The sequence below is a fragment of the Magallana gigas genome, chromosome 9 (assembly GCF_963853765.1).
Source record: "Magallana gigas chromosome 9, xbMagGiga1.1, whole genome shotgun sequence".
Classification (NCBI taxonomy): domain Eukaryota; kingdom Metazoa; phylum Mollusca; class Bivalvia; order Ostreida; family Ostreidae; genus Magallana; species Magallana gigas.
The window spans coordinates 20,829,923-20,847,485 of record NC_088861.1 but is presented as its reverse complement, the minus strand read 5'-3'; the positions used below and the strand labels follow the sequence as shown (position 1 = coordinate 20,847,485).

Here is a 17,563-nt window from a genome sequence, read left to right as displayed (position 1 = left end):
TAACGGACGTAATTCTGACCCTCAACGTTGAAAAAAAAAATTATGAAGCGACAGAAGCTAGCAAAGTCTGACCGATATCGCAAAAGCTATTCTTGTTTACAATTGTCAACGAATTGAGACACGTATTGTAAACAAAATTGGGCGGTTCGTGGGTCAATAATAATATGTATGGTCTCATCAAACTAAATTCTAACTATATGATTAAAAAAACCGGCATGACGCAGCTAGAAGTATGACAAATCGGTTTGAATACGTTATGCACATGCAAACTTACCATATCGGACGCCATCTTGGATTGAATACAGGGCGCCGCCATTGCAAGGTGCATGCCAGGCCTTCTGTGCTTGCACAATCGGAAGGCCTCGGGAACCAGGCTAAACGCACGACGCACGACGACGGACGAAAACGGATAGCAAAAGGTCATCTTTGAGTTTACTCATGTGGAAATGAATTGAATTTATGTTAATATTTTCAAGGAGAATATATACACCAAATTTTTGACAGAAAATCATGCATTTGCTGTCGAATTTGAAAGACTTTTTAAGGAGACCCTACTCTTTGTTTTGCAATGATCTTTGTTATAGTTTGGAAACTAATATCACTCTCAAATATTTTAAATGCGTCCGATTTGAATGTGTCTTACAGGTTAACAAATGTTTTATATTGTGTTTACCATACAAAATTGTAAGGTCTAAATAAACGTTGGCCAGTTATTCTACATTCTACTACTTTATTTGACTCAATGTTTTAGCAATTCCCCTAACTTTAGAAGTTCAAGATCAGTGGTTTTCAATGATGACCGTCAGTGTTTATACTACATGGCCTTTCAATCCAAATAGAACAAAACTACTAGAGCAGATCTCGTCGCTAAGCAACGAGTAGGTCTTGCGTTGTTGCTGCAAGTTGAAAATTTATATAATTTTGTGTCATACGATTATATTGACTAAACTTTCAGTTCTGCTTTTGACATAAAAACTTGTTGTGATTGAAAGCTTGTATGCAAATGTTTTCAAAAAGACCGGACGATATTTTGAAAATGTTTAAGGAAAACTAATTGTCAAACACAGTTTGTGTAATCGTTTCAGAATTTTTTTAAACAATGAGATGAGAGTTTTAATTGCGAGTAAAATCTTTAAAGGGTAGTTCAGTTTATTTCTCTCAATACCATATAATTATACATGAAGAATTGAAAAAAAAAATTGTCGTCAATACGTCTTGTGTGCACTGACACAGAAATAGACTTTGAATCTCACAAAATTCCTAACCATTCTAAATTCTGCGTTGGGTAAAATATAGATTTTACAAAATTGATGAGTAGTGCAAATTCTGATAAGCTGTACATGTTTTGTATAAATTCAGAAACTGACAAACATTAATGTTTGGATGGAGCAAATACAAAACCATCATCTAGGTAAAGTACTATCTTTATACCCCTCTTTCTCCAAAATTTGACAGTATGTCTAAGACATTTCATAAAAATGAATGGAGCAGATGACAAGCCGAATGGCAGGACAGTATAACAATAAAACTTACCATCTATATGATGATAGCCAGATTTGAGATCGAATTTTAGGCAATAACAATCTTTTTCAAAATAATCCATAGCTGTTTTCCAATCTTCAAACTTATTTTGTTCATATTTAACATAATTATAAGTCGACTCAAATCTAGTATCAACCTCTTTTTCGACCTGTTCTCTGCTACGCTGAAAGGACTTACAATATATTGTCTATGTGTAACTTCTACAACACAGCCTGTCTTAATAAATTGAGATATTTCTGATGTGACAAAGTCAGCGTTGTTTGTTGCAGATTTATTGTTTCGAACAAGCATAGGCGGTGGAATAGAGACAAAAGGAATTTCATAACCAGAATAAATTACTTTCAATATATATTGAAAAGCCCCAATCTCTTCCCATTTTTTGCAATGCTTTTTTAAACTATGTTTTATACTACATTCCGTTTTACTTTTTCCCTCAACACAATTTGAACAACCTGCATACTTATCATTGACTTTGTGTGGCCTTCCCTTTGGACAGTCCTGTTTCAAAGCAGTTGAAACAGACGTCATACGGCATAGACTGCCTGTTTGACTGCTTGTTTCTGCCATGGCCGTAGAGAAATGGCTGCTGTTGCTGCTGTTGAAACGCAAGAGATGGCTGAAAAGAATTAGAGACACCAGGAAAAGCCAGTTGACCTGGGGATCCCGCTGCCGCCGCTGGAGGTGTTTTGTGTATCGCGTATGGCTGAAATCTCTTATTCTGTTTCTGGTGTCCAAGTGCCCTGATTTCAGCGCTGCGAATCTTCTTTTCATCATCAGAGTTGTCTGCGATTTCATTGCACTGATATTCGTTGACGGTTTTCCATCCGGCGGGTGACGAGTCGGCTATGCGTATGTTTCTGACGAGTTTTCAATTTTTTACTTAACCCGGAAATAATGCTCAATGACTCGGAATCCTTCAAGTCGAACGCTCTCGACTCTAATTTCTCTAAACCTTCTAACAAATCGGCGTTAAACTCAAACTGAACTCGGTTACCTTCAGACTTAATCTTAAGTAGAGAGTTTTCTTTGAGTTTCTTCGAAATGGATTCTGACTTCTCCGCTTTCGATTGTCCCGAGAACGTCTTGAATTGAGACTGTATTACTCCCGTGAAGAGTTTGACAATGTCCGAAATTTCCAGTGAAGAAGTTCATCCTGTGCTGTCTTTTGGTAATTTATCTATGTCTATATTCATCACCCGAATCGCCCATATTCCGTGGAAAGAGAGAGAGAGACAGAGTGAAAAAAGATGTTATCTGCACTGAAAAGAGCCTTCGAATGGTTATATATAACTTTCCACGCAAACCTCGGTCAGTTAAAATTCTTGCAATGAATATTTAAATGTCACATGACAAGGTGACCAACAACTAACCAATAGATTACAGGTGTAAATAAACACGAACACGTGTTATTCGAACTTTTAATAAATACATGGGTTTACTAGTGCACATTAAATCAGGCATTACATAATAGTGATATATACTTGTATTGTTTGTATTTTCTTCCAGTTCAGATAACGGTTGACAGATCTAATTTGCTTTGCATATATTCATATTGCTTATCTTAAAGGAGCAATTGACCTTTTGAAGTTAAAATCAATAGTAGTCATCTACCAGTACAATCTGGTTTGATCAAGTACATGTTTGACGCGCTTAAGCTAAAAAGTTTAAGAATTATAGGTTGCACAAATCCTCTACATCACATCTTCGGCAAAAACACGTTTACATGAAAATCAATAAATAATTTGTTCAACCTTTGTTAAATATCCTTATGATAAATCTATATTTCAAATTTCATTTTAGTATGGCGAAAAAAAAAAATAAACAAAAACTGCAAATAATTTCCATTCTTTAAGTCCAAGGAGCATAACTCTGTTAAAAAATGCTCGATCATACCTGTAACGAAGAATATTGACCCGGATTGAAAATTGACCCGGGGGTCATTTTTCAACGTTGAATATTGACTCGGGGGGTCATTTTTCAACGTTGAAAATTGAGACCAAAATCGTGAAATTTATACCCGGGGTCATTTTTCAACGGTATTAGAAAGAGTTTTCTTAACTCTGAAGACACCGACACGTTGAAAATTGATCCTGTTCAGAATTGACCCCAACCTCAGAGTTTTGATCTGAACTGGAAATTACTCTACACAGTTTAAATGTACAATCATGCACATATTTGAAAGTTTTAGTTTTAAAATGTTCATACTGTCCGATACATATGCGGACGGGCTTATTTCTTTTAGGTTGATAGGTCCAATTAACCATTTAATTTTGAGACTGAAAATATGATATCCATTTATTATTACTATACTATGTAAATTAAGCTAAGAAAATGACAGTTTGCTTCGGAATGGAACAGGCGAGTAGGGCTAGAATACTTTTTGACATAGATGACATGGTTTTCATTCCCTCATGTGACAGAATTTTAAGTTTCAACTTGTCATAATCTCTGATAAATATATCAAACAAATGTTTTGCCCGTTATTGTCACTTTTAAGGCAATTCAACAGAGCTCTATTCGACAAGCACCTGGCGTTGTATTTTCTAATAATTGAAAATATAACCTCTATACTGTTTTATTGGGTAAAGGGTATATATATATATTTATATCAAGACAAAAGGATATAATGTCAGATACCTATGCTTAATTTGAAGAAGTCAGCATCCCTGACAAAAAAATAATTGAATGGTTGTCATATTTTTATCTTTTTTATGTATACTCTATTATACATATATACATGTACTTAACAATAATTTTTTTATAAACTTGTCGGATTAACTTTATTGAAGCACCATCCAATTTTCTGCATATGCAGAGTCATAGTTCTTTTTAAAAAATGCAATTTATTTAGAACTATCATTTTGAGTTTTCAATTCCATTAATTACCAGTAAATTAGAAACACAAGCAACTGACGTAATATATTTCCTCAAAATTAAAAACATAATTATATTGCATACAGCAAAAATGTTATCAATTTTTAAAAAAAGTAGGTTTGCATCTCAAAGGATGGTTGATCTAATTATATTAATGGTATACATGAAAAAGCATGCAAAAAGTTTTATATATTAATATATATTAATATATATTAAATATATTAAGATTACTCAAGCATACAATTTATAGAAAAACACTTGTTAAAATTCGGCTTTTATCAGACCTAGACTGGAATATGGTAATGTTGTTTGGAGCAGCTGTATCAAGGAAAATCCGAATTGCTTAAACATGTACAATTTGAAGCAACCAGGACAGAGTTAATTCTTCTAAAATCAATTTATATTGTGAGCTTAATTTGGAAACCTTACAATCTCGAAGGGATAAACATAAACTATTTATATTCTCCAAGATTATAAATGGTTTAGCACCACAAAATATGTTAGATTGAATTCAATCATATTTACAAACTGAAAATACATATAATCTTAGGTCGAATGAGTTGTTTTACTATCTACCACTATATGCTTATTACAATAGCTTTGCTCCGTCTACATGTAAATTATGGAATAATCTTCATGCAGGAAAGAAAATTTCATCAACTTTATCCTTCTTTAAGTCAACACTTGAAAAAACAAAATATACCTAAAGCTTACAAAAATTTCAGTTAAGGCAATAGGAAATATTATTTTACGTCAATTACGGAATAAAGCTAGTAAAGCTTACTTTAAGGATTTTTTAAACTGATGGGAGTCGATGTTTATAGTGTAGGTCTGCATCTGAAGGAAAAGTGATTTTTCCCTCTGGATATCCAAGATATACTCAACAAAGAGACGAACTTTTTAAACAACTTTTTGACGTAAGCGTACCTTTTTATATGAACTATATACTTTATGGTAGTTCTGATTTTTCATATAGATAAAATTGTAAAATTGTTTCCCATGTTTATATTTATATTAGAGCTCCAAAGCGTTTTTGATTCTCTTAGGTTACACGGTTTAAACCTATTTAAGTATTATACATGTATATTTACCTTATATATAGTCCCCTTTTATTTACTGTTCTTTTCAAATGGGCTGGATCATGAAAATGTCATTCTTATGTTTGTAGGTATACTTGAAGGTGATAGTTTTGTTAATGCAGGGGTGAGTCAACATGTCTACCAACAATATGTCATACAATCATATATGATAAATATTCAGATAATTATTTGATATTCAAGTATCCCCTGTCTTATATGCACATAATATCAATAATATTCTGTAAACTTGTAATACTATATTCTTATGACTATATATAATTTCTTCTTGACTTTGTATGTTTGAAAGGGTTTACATAGGCTATGACTCTTATCCAATCCATTCAATAATTTGAACATTCCGTTCAATAAAACACGTTTAAATTGAATTAATAATGTAGGTGGCTGTGATAGGAGGGTCAACCATCTACTCCAACGCTGCTGTATGATCTTCTTCTACATATTTCTATTCAAAAAATGTAATTTACCTATTTCTTGACGGAAACAATTACTGTTAGTATTTATGATGAATTTTTGTAATCAAAGCAATTTAGAAACTATTAAAGCAAAATTATTTTATTGTCATCCTGTACAAATATTAGGTTGCTAACTTGCTACAGATTCCATGAAGCAGAATTGTATATGCCTAAAAAAAATCAGCGATTTGATGATATATAGTTACCCTAGTAACTATGTAACAAATAGAATTAAAAAATAATGGCTTTCAAGATATAGTTACTACAGCATTGTTCATGAAAGAGTACATGTTAGCATATCATCATGTTGTACACTGTTATTGGCTGGATAGGTGTGAATACAAAATTCAGATAATCACAGTTTTAACAAACTGATTGGGTGCGAGCACAAAAATCTCAATATGACATACTCAAAATCTACAATGAACAATATCAAAGTTTCAATTTACTGGGTTAACGTAAAACCAAAATTAAACAATATGATGTACTGTAATTTTTAAAATATTTACATTTGTACACTTCTCCAGCGAATTTAAAAAATGGAGTTTAACTGCATTGAATATTTTAACGTGTAATTATGTATATGTCAAGGGGTAGCTGATATATAATATTCTGGGCTACATTTGGGAACAATTAAGAACTCCAAGGCCTTTTGTGGAAATGACGCTGAATATTTATTGTTGTATTTGTATATCGAATAATGGTTTCCTCAAGTACAGCTAGGTGATCTATAATCATATACAATTATAATATTACTAAAACACTCTCATTCCCTACATTCACTCATTAAATTTATCTTTAGTTAAAAAATATTTAAATTACACATATTTGATTAAAATAACTCATCAAATATAACAGCAATATGAACTCAGATAATAGTCGGGTTGACAAGCTATGAAGCTTAATAATTCAACCGTCTGTCTTGGGTGGCGTCGTGATCAAAGTTCGTGCTACAAATTCGATAATGCAAACGGACATGCGCACTCACTCACTTAAACCCGAAAAACCAGTCTAACACACCCATTCATTTACTGATCCACCCGCCAAACGTAACCACGGGACCTCTCGTACTACTATCATACTATGAATGATTGTATGAATGAATTAAGCAGTGTGAATGTAAACAAATGAACAATGGGAAATGAAAACATAAAATGTTGAAATAAGTGAACGCAAATATGAATACTAATTAACTAAAATAATTAATCCTGTGATATATACAAATCTTCTTAAAAAACATATATTTTTTAAGAAATATATAGATATCACACAAACAGCAATTGTACGAGAAAAGTTTATTATGAATAAAATAGTTATTACATATTTAAAGGGATAATATGTAAATCAAAAAATATTGATTTATAAAGTTTCATTTTTAACCCCCCCCCCCCCCCCCGTTGAAACATATAAATATAAAGAATAAATATGTATAAACTGATAATTTTTAATTAAATAAACTCAAGTTATAATATTGTTTCCTTATTTTGTGCTTCTTTGCTGTTGAATTTTGAACCGGTTTCATGATCAAAATTCCACGATGCGGGTCAATTTTCAACGGATTAGGGTCTTTATTCAACACCTCTCGTCTCATTATTCAACGTGGAAAAATGACCCCCGGGTCAATTTTCAACCCGGGTCAAAATTCTTCGTTACACCCAAAACAGAACTTGACCTAGATATTATCACCGTGTGAAATGTTCCCATTGGACATGACACCTTTTCCCCTGTCACTGGCGTTGAGTGACTTTGATCCGGACACCATTTATTGACTCTCAGTTTATCTTAGTAATCCGTTAATTACAGTAACGCTCTATATTTACTTTTCTATTATTACGGGCCGCCGGAAGGCGGTCCGTTATTTGATACACATTTAAGGACGTTGGATCCTGCGATCAAAAGTCTCTAAGTTTTTTTCTAAAGTATTCTTTAAATATCTACACACATATCTAAACCAAAATTCAAAACAAAATTTTGGGGTCTATATGCTCCTCTCGGTGCTACGGTGTATTTAATATGACCTTTCTGCACTGAGAATGCAAATTGCACATAAATCGCTTTTCCCTCTATAATTTTTTATCGAAATGAACCATGGTATCAAATACAAATTTACATTATTTAGAATTAATAAAATTAAAATTATCATAATGAAAAAGTTTGCAATTGTTTCACCTTATTGATATTTTGACCTTTTTGCACTGAAAAAATACTATTTTTATTCATAAACGATTCAAAATGCAATTAAATAATTTAAAAGTCTCAAACTTTTTCTCAAATTATGACAGACTTGTGAAAAGAAACTTAAATATTCAGAAAATAAAACCAAAAGTATGGGTCTATAATGTAAATTTTGAGATATGGCATGAAATAAGCTAATTTTAGGGGGAAATTGGAGTTGATTTTTTCTTTACTTTTATGAAATATCACTTAAACATGCCAATATATGTCGATAGAAATATTGAAATATTGTTGAAATATGTTCTTTGAAACAATACGAAGATATCCCAATGCATAAACTATCTGAAAATTTGGTCTGCACGGAAAATAAGAAAGCTAAAATTACGGTACTCTAAAACAACTGAGTTATGAAAAATGTTCATTTTCTTCTTAAAAACCTTCCGCCACAAAATATAATCCCTTACTACACTCTCTAAACATGGAATTTTTTCTTCACTATTTTATTCAATAGAGTTTATTTGGCATTGTAAAAAAGGAATTTACAAGTAGATTTCATGTATGACACAGAATTTCCAGACTAGAGGTGACACAAAATGGCTACCCAAAATCAGAGGATCGAACCTCTTTAAATATTGTTACTGCGTTTCTGCGGGATAGTTCATTTTTAGTAGAATTAATACTATGCTTATTTTTATGAATTAAAAGTAAATTTGTATGTAGAAATATGTTTTATGCCTTTTAGAAAATATCACATATTTTTTGTCTTACTCGTAAATGAAAAGTAGTCATACTTAGTAGATTGTCGTATTTGGCGCGTTTTTATCGAGACTATAATCTATTCGGAAAATTTCGGAGTTTTTCATTCTTTTCAAAACGGTATGCGGGACATACTAAAGACCTGAAATACTAAAGACCTGAATGTCATTAAATTTTATATAAATGATATATTTTAATTTCTATGTGTCGTGTCAAATAAAATGACTTTTGTATTTATTATATTTCCATGTAAAATGTGGTAGAAAATATCATGAAATGACATTATATTAATTATTTACGCAAGAATATGACAGAAATGAAAATTTGAATTCACTGGAAAATTTGAACTTATCCATTTTTATTTTATTATGAGGTCCCTTGAAATCATATATTTAGCTAATGCATTAAGTTTTCATTCAATACAATGCAACAACAAAAAACCCAAAATGGTTTGAAATACATAATCTCCAAGAGAAATTTTAAATGATGAGTTGAACTTTGTTTTAGAGTAATGTACAAATCATTGTGTTCTCCACTACTTCATACTATGGCAATGATCATACAATTTCCGTTAGAAATGCTTACAGTAACGAAATCGATTCTTTGTGATAATAGTAAAATGTTAAACTTCAAAACAAGTTGCAGAAAGTATATTAAAATTTACCATAAAAATTAGTACAACCAATTCTTATTTTCCTCTATGTGGTGTGTTTTTCTGTAAACAACCAATGATTCATACAACAATTATATATTTTGCGGCCCATTTGACGCTTGCGTCAATATGATTTCTTGTTATCTATTGTTAAAAATGTTTTGTTATCAATATGTATTTGGTTGCCATGTTCAATTATTCGGCAGTTGGAGAGCGACGGTCAAGGCGCTCGTACCACCGACTCCCGACCTCGCCGAATAGTGTAATAAGTTTGCGGAGTTTTAATAAATCTTGTAAAACGAATACCGATCGACTTGTACATTTTTCGTGGGTCACAATATTCTTATGATAAATCTGTATACTAATTAAGTTTCATTTTAGTACGTGCAACATCTGCAAAGAAAATGAACACAAACTACTGTTGGTGGACTGACAACCGATTGACGTACAGGAACAAAGTAATATGCCCTTTCTTCTTCGAAAAGGGGGGGGGGGGGGGGCTTAAAAATCGCTTATGATGCAATATACAGTTGTCCTACATCATCAATACACACTTTATATAGTGCATATATCGGCTTAACTTGCTATAATCTAACTGTTACATGTTAAATATACTTTTTAACATTATTTTACATGCTCGGATTTCTTTCAGAGGTGTCGACAGTTCTGTTGCAAGTTTTACATTAGCTCAATTTATCTATGATGATCAATTTAAATAAGGCAACCGATTTTCTGCAAGTTAAAGCTGCTTGGTCTGATTCTATATCAAAATTTGTGAACACTTTAAAACAATGGATATGCTAAGTATGTGCATTTATATTGAATATTTCTATCTTTGAAAAGAGATCATTTTTGCTGGTGTAAATAGGCAAAAGTATATAACTTTTTAAGATATTGGTTTGTATGGAAAATTATTTGATACTGTAATATCCAAAGAATTAGACCATGCAGATTTAACAAATTATTTACAATAATTCAACATTCAATATTCTTATTGAAAATATAGTTAAACCGTCCAAGGGCTTAAGACGATATATTTTCCCTATTAAAATAATGTGTAACACACACTCATTGTTGGTTGGTTAAATAAACCAACCTTAAAATGATGTGCATAAACCTTTTTCTTAGAGATTGCACAGTACTTTCATGAATTATTCACGAGTTCTTCATTCATTAATATTTCTGTAGTGTAGGCAACCTCCTGCACAATATGCATACTATACTAAAAACAGCATGGTAAAAAATCACCCGACGCCGGGATATTAACTTGGTTGGTCACGTGATCAAATCTTTCAAAGCACAAGAGTTCTCATGAGATTTCATCCAACCAATTTCAACAACTGGTGAACTGGTAAACTGATGAGCAAGTAATAAAGAAACATTTTTGAAGGGTGTTGTTTATTCGGATTGTCATAAAGTTAAATGTCATGCATAAAACTTATTCTTTCTAAAGAAAGTTCGGGTATATTGTTGTTACCCTGTTCCGTCCCTCCGTCCGTCTGTCACGTTTTACTTTTTCATGCGCTTTGTCGCATAGCAAGCTTTCAATAAAACGCTTGGATAGCGAGTCTGCATACATTTTTGTAAGTAAACACCATAAGATTTATACAGGGTTATCCAAAATATCTGATACTGTTTTGAATGCCCACTGCAGTTTCAAGGAACCAATTTATATTTAGTGAAACATACCGTATAAATATACAAGGAATACAGTTTTATGTTATGTAGGTCAAGTGCAGTTTGCGTGCTTTACGTAGCAGAAATGGGAAATTAAATATTAGCATTAAAATAGCAGAATTATGTCTTAAGGTTTGCTAGACGTTTTTCGATTTGCAGGTACAAAAAATATAGTTTTTATAACAAATTGCCATCGTACCCTGTTTTACACTTCAAATTTCATTAATTTAGCAGCTCTAATATTTAAGATTTTAAGGATGAATTTAATAACTCAATCATTCAATAACATCAAATGAAAGACTCGCCCAAGGTTTACACTAGGGTTATGAGTAGCGCAGCAGTAACTTATCATCAGGGCTCACCTCTAAAGGAAATGAATATTCCTCAATTTTGTTTAAAACCACACAACCATTCTGGCTGTGTTTAGGATACATAATCTGCTATTATTCACAATACTGTTATTTTGGATATCATTGAATACACTTCTTGCTAACATATTCAGCAGATTCAGATGATCAGTTCAAAACAGAGATCTTGATTTTCTTTGAATGTTATCCATAGTTGTCCTTCGTTCTTCTTTCACTATATAAGCCTGTATGGTGGTATGATGATTCTTTACTATTAAAAAAGTTTTTATATGTCTGAAAAATTCAGTTCATCATAGAACAGATTACATTTCCAAGTGAACTAGTCTCAAAGTGCAGTGTCTGAATTTGTAGCCATTTGGTAAAGATGGGCTATTATGAAAAACTCAACACCAATTTTATGATTTATTTCTTCTTTTCCGTACATTACAAATGCAATGAAGTTTTAGTCACTGGAGATTAGAATGATACATGTTTTAAAAGTTTACCTCATCGGATAAGAGTTTTATTAAGTTTTAAAATAGTATCAAAATTTATGGATCACCCTGTAGTTCACTTTAAAAAAAATCTTCCAAATCTTGAAACATTTCTGAAGATTTATTTTAATTCCTTGCATTTGTGTAATTTTTTTCCGTAAACCTTCATTAGGTAAGCTCTTACCACTTGATTTTTTTTCGTGTTTACATGTTTCTGAATTATTATTCTACAATATAATGCAATAAAAATTCTACAAATTCATCTGCTCCAGAAACAAAACATTAGTATTTAGAATTTCTTCTACATGCTCTCGAATTTAATCTATAAATTTCCAATGTATATTTTTAAATCAAGCCTGAAGGTAGAAAGGGCAACTAACGCAAGATACAAACAGGAAATTCCAAATGTTCCAATGTGCATGACGGTGCTGAAGACTATATGTTCATAGTTTACTCTGTCATGACCGTCACCAATTTAAGGATTTATCGATAAAATAAATTGAAAGCACACGATTGCAAAATCGGGAACGTACTGTTAATATTGTCTTGCATCAATCATTCTTTCTTACACTGAACCTTAGCAGCGATGTAGTTTTAAAGCTGAGGTATATTGTTTTCTATTTGCCGTTTTATTCACACATTAAAAAATCGAAACACAAAAAGTATTCATTTTCAATCAATTTAATGCAGTATTTCCTATTTCTGTTTTTTTTACACAATGCCAACAGCTTCATTTTTCTTCATCTGTAATAAAAAATAAGTTTGATTGTATCAAATCATAACAGTAAATCAGTCTAGTTGGTTTCTGTTAAAGAGTATGTTACTTGAGTATACATAGCAAGCCTGCAGAATATTGACAATGTAATTAAACACAAAGTAGAATCAAATGAAGAAACAAAACTAATATCAAAACAATAGTCAAATACACCGCAGAATCAACTGAAAACAAGGTATGTGTAACTTTATGCATTCATCAATTTTTATTCCACATTCTGGGGGGTGCAGTCCTCCAGTTGGAAGACAAGGGATTCAATGGACTACGGATTGGACTATATATGTAAATCCCTTGTCTTTGTGGAAAAGATTGTATATATTTACGTTATATCTTGTGTAATACCACTGTTTAAGCTATATTTGATATTGCATTGCTGTTGAAAATTGAAATAAATTATGGAAAATTAAAACAAAACAAAAACAAAAAAACACACACCTGAAAACAAGGTAAACCCGATTTTCTTTTGTGTGATCAGTATCCATAAACCATTTGTCAACCCTAAATTACAAAACACTACTAATCCAGAGTCAAATACAACGCTGAATCAACTGAAAACAAGGGGAAAACTGGTTTTCTTTAGTGTGATCAGTATCCATTAACTATTTGTCAACCCTGAATTAACAAATACTACCAATCCAGAGAAATGGGGTACTAGTACTCTATATGCAATATTATGCGAAAAAATGACCAAGTTCAACAGGTGATATTTTTTTCAAAAATTATCAAAAATGAAAATAATATGCACATCTCTATTATATATGCACAATTGATCTGCAAAACAACAACTTCCAATCTTGAAAACTGTAGGAGGACTTATCCGTACAATAGGGATACCCTATATGCAATATCATGCGAAAAAATTACCAAGTTCAACATGTGATATTTTATAAATTATCAAAAATCAAAATCAAAGTAATTTACACCTCTCTGATACATCTAAAATTGATCTGCAAAACAACAACTTCCGACCTTGAAAATTGTAGGAGGAGCTATCCATACAATAGGGGTACCATTTTGGCAGCCGCCCTCCCGTCTTCCCTTTTAAAAAAATCTTTTCTGCACATTTTTAATCATTAATTGTCTACCATGCATCAAAGTTTAACTTAGTTTTATATCTAATATAATAGATAAAGAAACTACTGTCTTGACAAAATACCCCAATAAAAATAAACAAGAGGCTCATGGACCACATCACTCACCTTACAACATTTCCAAGTATTATTCAATTTCGAAATGTTTATACCGGTGTCTCATAATATCGCGGTACTTATATTTTCCCTGAGCAAAAATATACCAAGTTATCATTTTCACATGATTGTCATTGGTGCTGTTCAAAAATTTCAGCGTCAATCGTAGAATTATAAGCAAGATACAGAACTCATAATTCTGCTTGATTTAAGTCAATATTTTGTTCACAAGAGTTAATTACATTCAACTGAAGATTTTTAAACTTGGTATTTCCTATTCAGAATGAACAAAAGCATGACCTCATTTCTGGAAGCAAAGCTCTGTATCTTGCTTATAATTCGAAACTTGACTCAGCTAAAAATGATTAGTAAAGAGAAAATTGTAAATAAACAATTAAAACAGAAGAAACATGCACTAAAACAAAGAAAGAGCACATAGTTAAAAATTACCTTTTGTTAACTTGTATTTATTTATAACATATCAAATATATTTGATTGAAACTAGAACTGTCCTAATGGGACTAATACCCCCGCAAGGCTAATTTAAAATGGGACAAATAATTGAATAATAAAGGTTTGGAACACATACAAAAAAAAAATTTCTAGAATTGTAAAAAAAAAAAAAAAATTAGTTAACAAAGAAAAATTTAAAATCAAAGGACTATGTGCGGTATGGTCAAATATCTGCCCCCGATTTCAACCAATTTTTAAATAGTATCGTATGAAAATGAAATATTCACAAATCATTGTAAAGAGGATGCCTATAACTTTAATCTTGATTTTAGTCATCATTGCTCACTCGCTGTTTATCTATGACGTCACTTAAATGACCTAATTCCCGAAAATTTGCAAACAAATGAAAATATTCTCATTTTTGCTCCATATTTTGCATTCGGAAGTACAGAGCGCAGGTCTGCTCAAGTGCGATTTTAACATATGTTTTTCTTCAGATAGTTATACATATTATACTAAAAAATGGTACTTGAGCAAGCCTGCGCTCGATGTTTCCCAGTCGAAAAACCATCGGAAAACACCCATATTTTGCTACAAAACATCAATTTATCAAAGTAATGCAATATTCATGACGTCATTTCTACATTATGACGTCACTGTGGTGATAACCTTTTACACCTTTATTTTTAATATGATTTTAACTATCTTTCACCTTATTTTAAAGCTCTTTCTAAAACTTTAATTTTGGGGGGCAAAAATTGCATAAAACCGCACTTAGTCCTTTGTCAGAATTTCACTGTAAATACATATCTATAACAGTTATACATTTACAAATGTATGTATCTGATGATATATATTTTTTAAATTTAATTGATTTAAAGAGAAACCAACAAAATGACAGTAACCCCTCCCTTTGCAGTAAATGGAAATACCTGTAGCCAAGCAATGCTCTTCTGTTGATAAAACTTTCAATATCTTTCTAATAAGAGTCTTGACAGAAGCAATTAGTTGTTTCAAATTTTCCTCACTTTCTCCTATGGCACAATGGAACTCCATATCAGAAAATTGATCCCATAGGACTATGATTTTCTTTGATGAGCTTATTAAATTTAATGAACTCCCAAAACATTAGCATAATTCCCATACTTTGTAAAAATATGTAAAAAAAGAAAATTTAATATTACAAACAATTTTAAAATTGCCAAAACACTACAATCATATCAGTAATCTTGAATTTCATTTAAATTAATGCCCAATAGGGTCATTTCATCAATTTACTTGACAAATAAATTTAAACAACCTCTAAAAATAGTTTAACTTCTTTATTAATAATGATATTATTTATTTCCTTATAATGATAGACCTTTTGGTTTACATGAAACAGTTTTAAAATAGCCCAAAAACCATCACCCATTTTACAGATTATCAATTTCCCCTAAACACATGCTCCATCTGAACCATGGCTCAGATAATGGCTCCCTTGGGACAAATGAATTCAGCCACACTTGTCTTTGATGTTCTTATTAGCTCCTATAAGAATTTATCATTGACAAACAAAAACTTTGCTTTGTCAGTTGATAGAATACTTATAAAAAATATTTTTTTTTATTAATTAAGACATAAAGACAAAAAACCTCCATCCTGGATGTATTTATATAAATATATTTTAGAGTGTTTTAATACTATTAATTAATTAATAAAATCTGTAAGGATTACCTCCCTTACTTTTCAATATTAGTGTACAATATATAGAATAAGGAAAATGAAAACTGTCATAAAATCATTAAATCTTGTCTGATCTTAAAAAAATTGCAGGTGCACATCTTCAGATGGTGTTCAACATATGTACAAATTTTCAAACTGTTCCATGCAGTAATAAAAAATTCTATAGGGGGGACAATGTTGCGTCTACAGACAGACGGACAGACAGACAGATGGACAGACGGACAGGGTGAAACCAATATACCCCCCTAAACTTCGTTTGCGGGGGTATAAAAATGTTAAATTTGAAATTGTATTTTATGACAAAACCAAATGGGAGGTTGCACCATCTTATTTCCCCTCTTCTTAAATAATAAAAGTAGAGAGAAAATGCACTTAATCAGAAAGAGCACCATTTTTTTTTAATCATTCATATACCTACATGTATATACATATCACCATCAATAAAAATAATGAATGGTTTTTTAATACGTTGTTAATGCATCATATTTTATCATTTTCCAAGGTAAACAAATCAACTGTCTATTTACCAAAGTCAAAACGTAAAAATTCCAAATACCAGAATACTGAATACAGGCAATCGTTCCCCAAGTTAAAAAGCAAAATGAAACGAAAATCAAAACAAGGTAAAACCACTATTACATGTGAAAATGACAACGCATTGAAATATTTAAGCTCAATTTACTTCACAATATCAGCAGTAATATATCTTTTATGTTACATAAAACAATTTTAACAGGAGCTTGGACTTTGGGTATATGTATCGGAAAAAATGTGCAATATATGAATTACTACTCACTCTTGACACATAGATAAAATTAGCTAGTTAATGTGTTTAAATTTTTCCAACATGGTCAAGCACCAGAATCTTTAAATTAGTGGTCATAATTTTCATAATAACGAACATGTTCTTAATGACAGACGACCACAGAGAACACAGTCATATCAAGACTCAGATGATTTATAATACAGGGCACTTACATGTAAAGCTGAAATGTCCTTCAATCAAGTTATGTTACTTTTGTATCAAGAATGAGGTTTAGCTGGCTCTATATAGAACAGTTGCACTTTTGAGTCCCCTCCTACTGCTAATACAGGTAACTGAGCATGCCAGCTGACTCCATATGACACCTTTATTGATGTATTCAATGGCATCTGAAATATTGGGGAAAAACCTTTATAATTTTAAATAACTAAAAAAGTAGCTTTAAAATTCTTGCAAAATTTTGGTATATTAACTGTATGAATATTTTTTTCCAGAGTTCTACCCCAAAACTGTGATCTTTGAGTAAGAATATTATAGACTGTCCCAAGTTATTGCTTCCATTACTTTCTGATGATTTTTAAAATAAAAATA

At 31.5% G+C, this 17,563-nt stretch overlaps 1 protein-coding gene across 1 annotated transcript in view; it reads right to left on the bottom strand.

The window, feature by feature from the left end:
- Nucleotides 1-12,734: 12,734 nt before the first annotated feature.
- LOC105330288 (nucleoporin Nup37) overlaps nucleotides 12,735-17,563 on the bottom strand; it is a 41,411-nt gene continuing 36,582 nt past the window's right edge. Inside the window, exons 7-8 of the mRNA XM_066070872.1 lie at nucleotides 17,188-17,361; nucleotides 12,735-12,813 (exon numbers count right to left, since the gene is read on the bottom strand). Coding sequence (XP_065926944.1) covers nucleotides 17,233-17,361 — 129 coding nt within the window. The 3' untranslated portion in view covers nucleotides 12,735-12,813; nucleotides 17,188-17,232. The remainder of the gene's footprint in view (nucleotides 12,814-17,187; nucleotides 17,362-17,563) is intronic.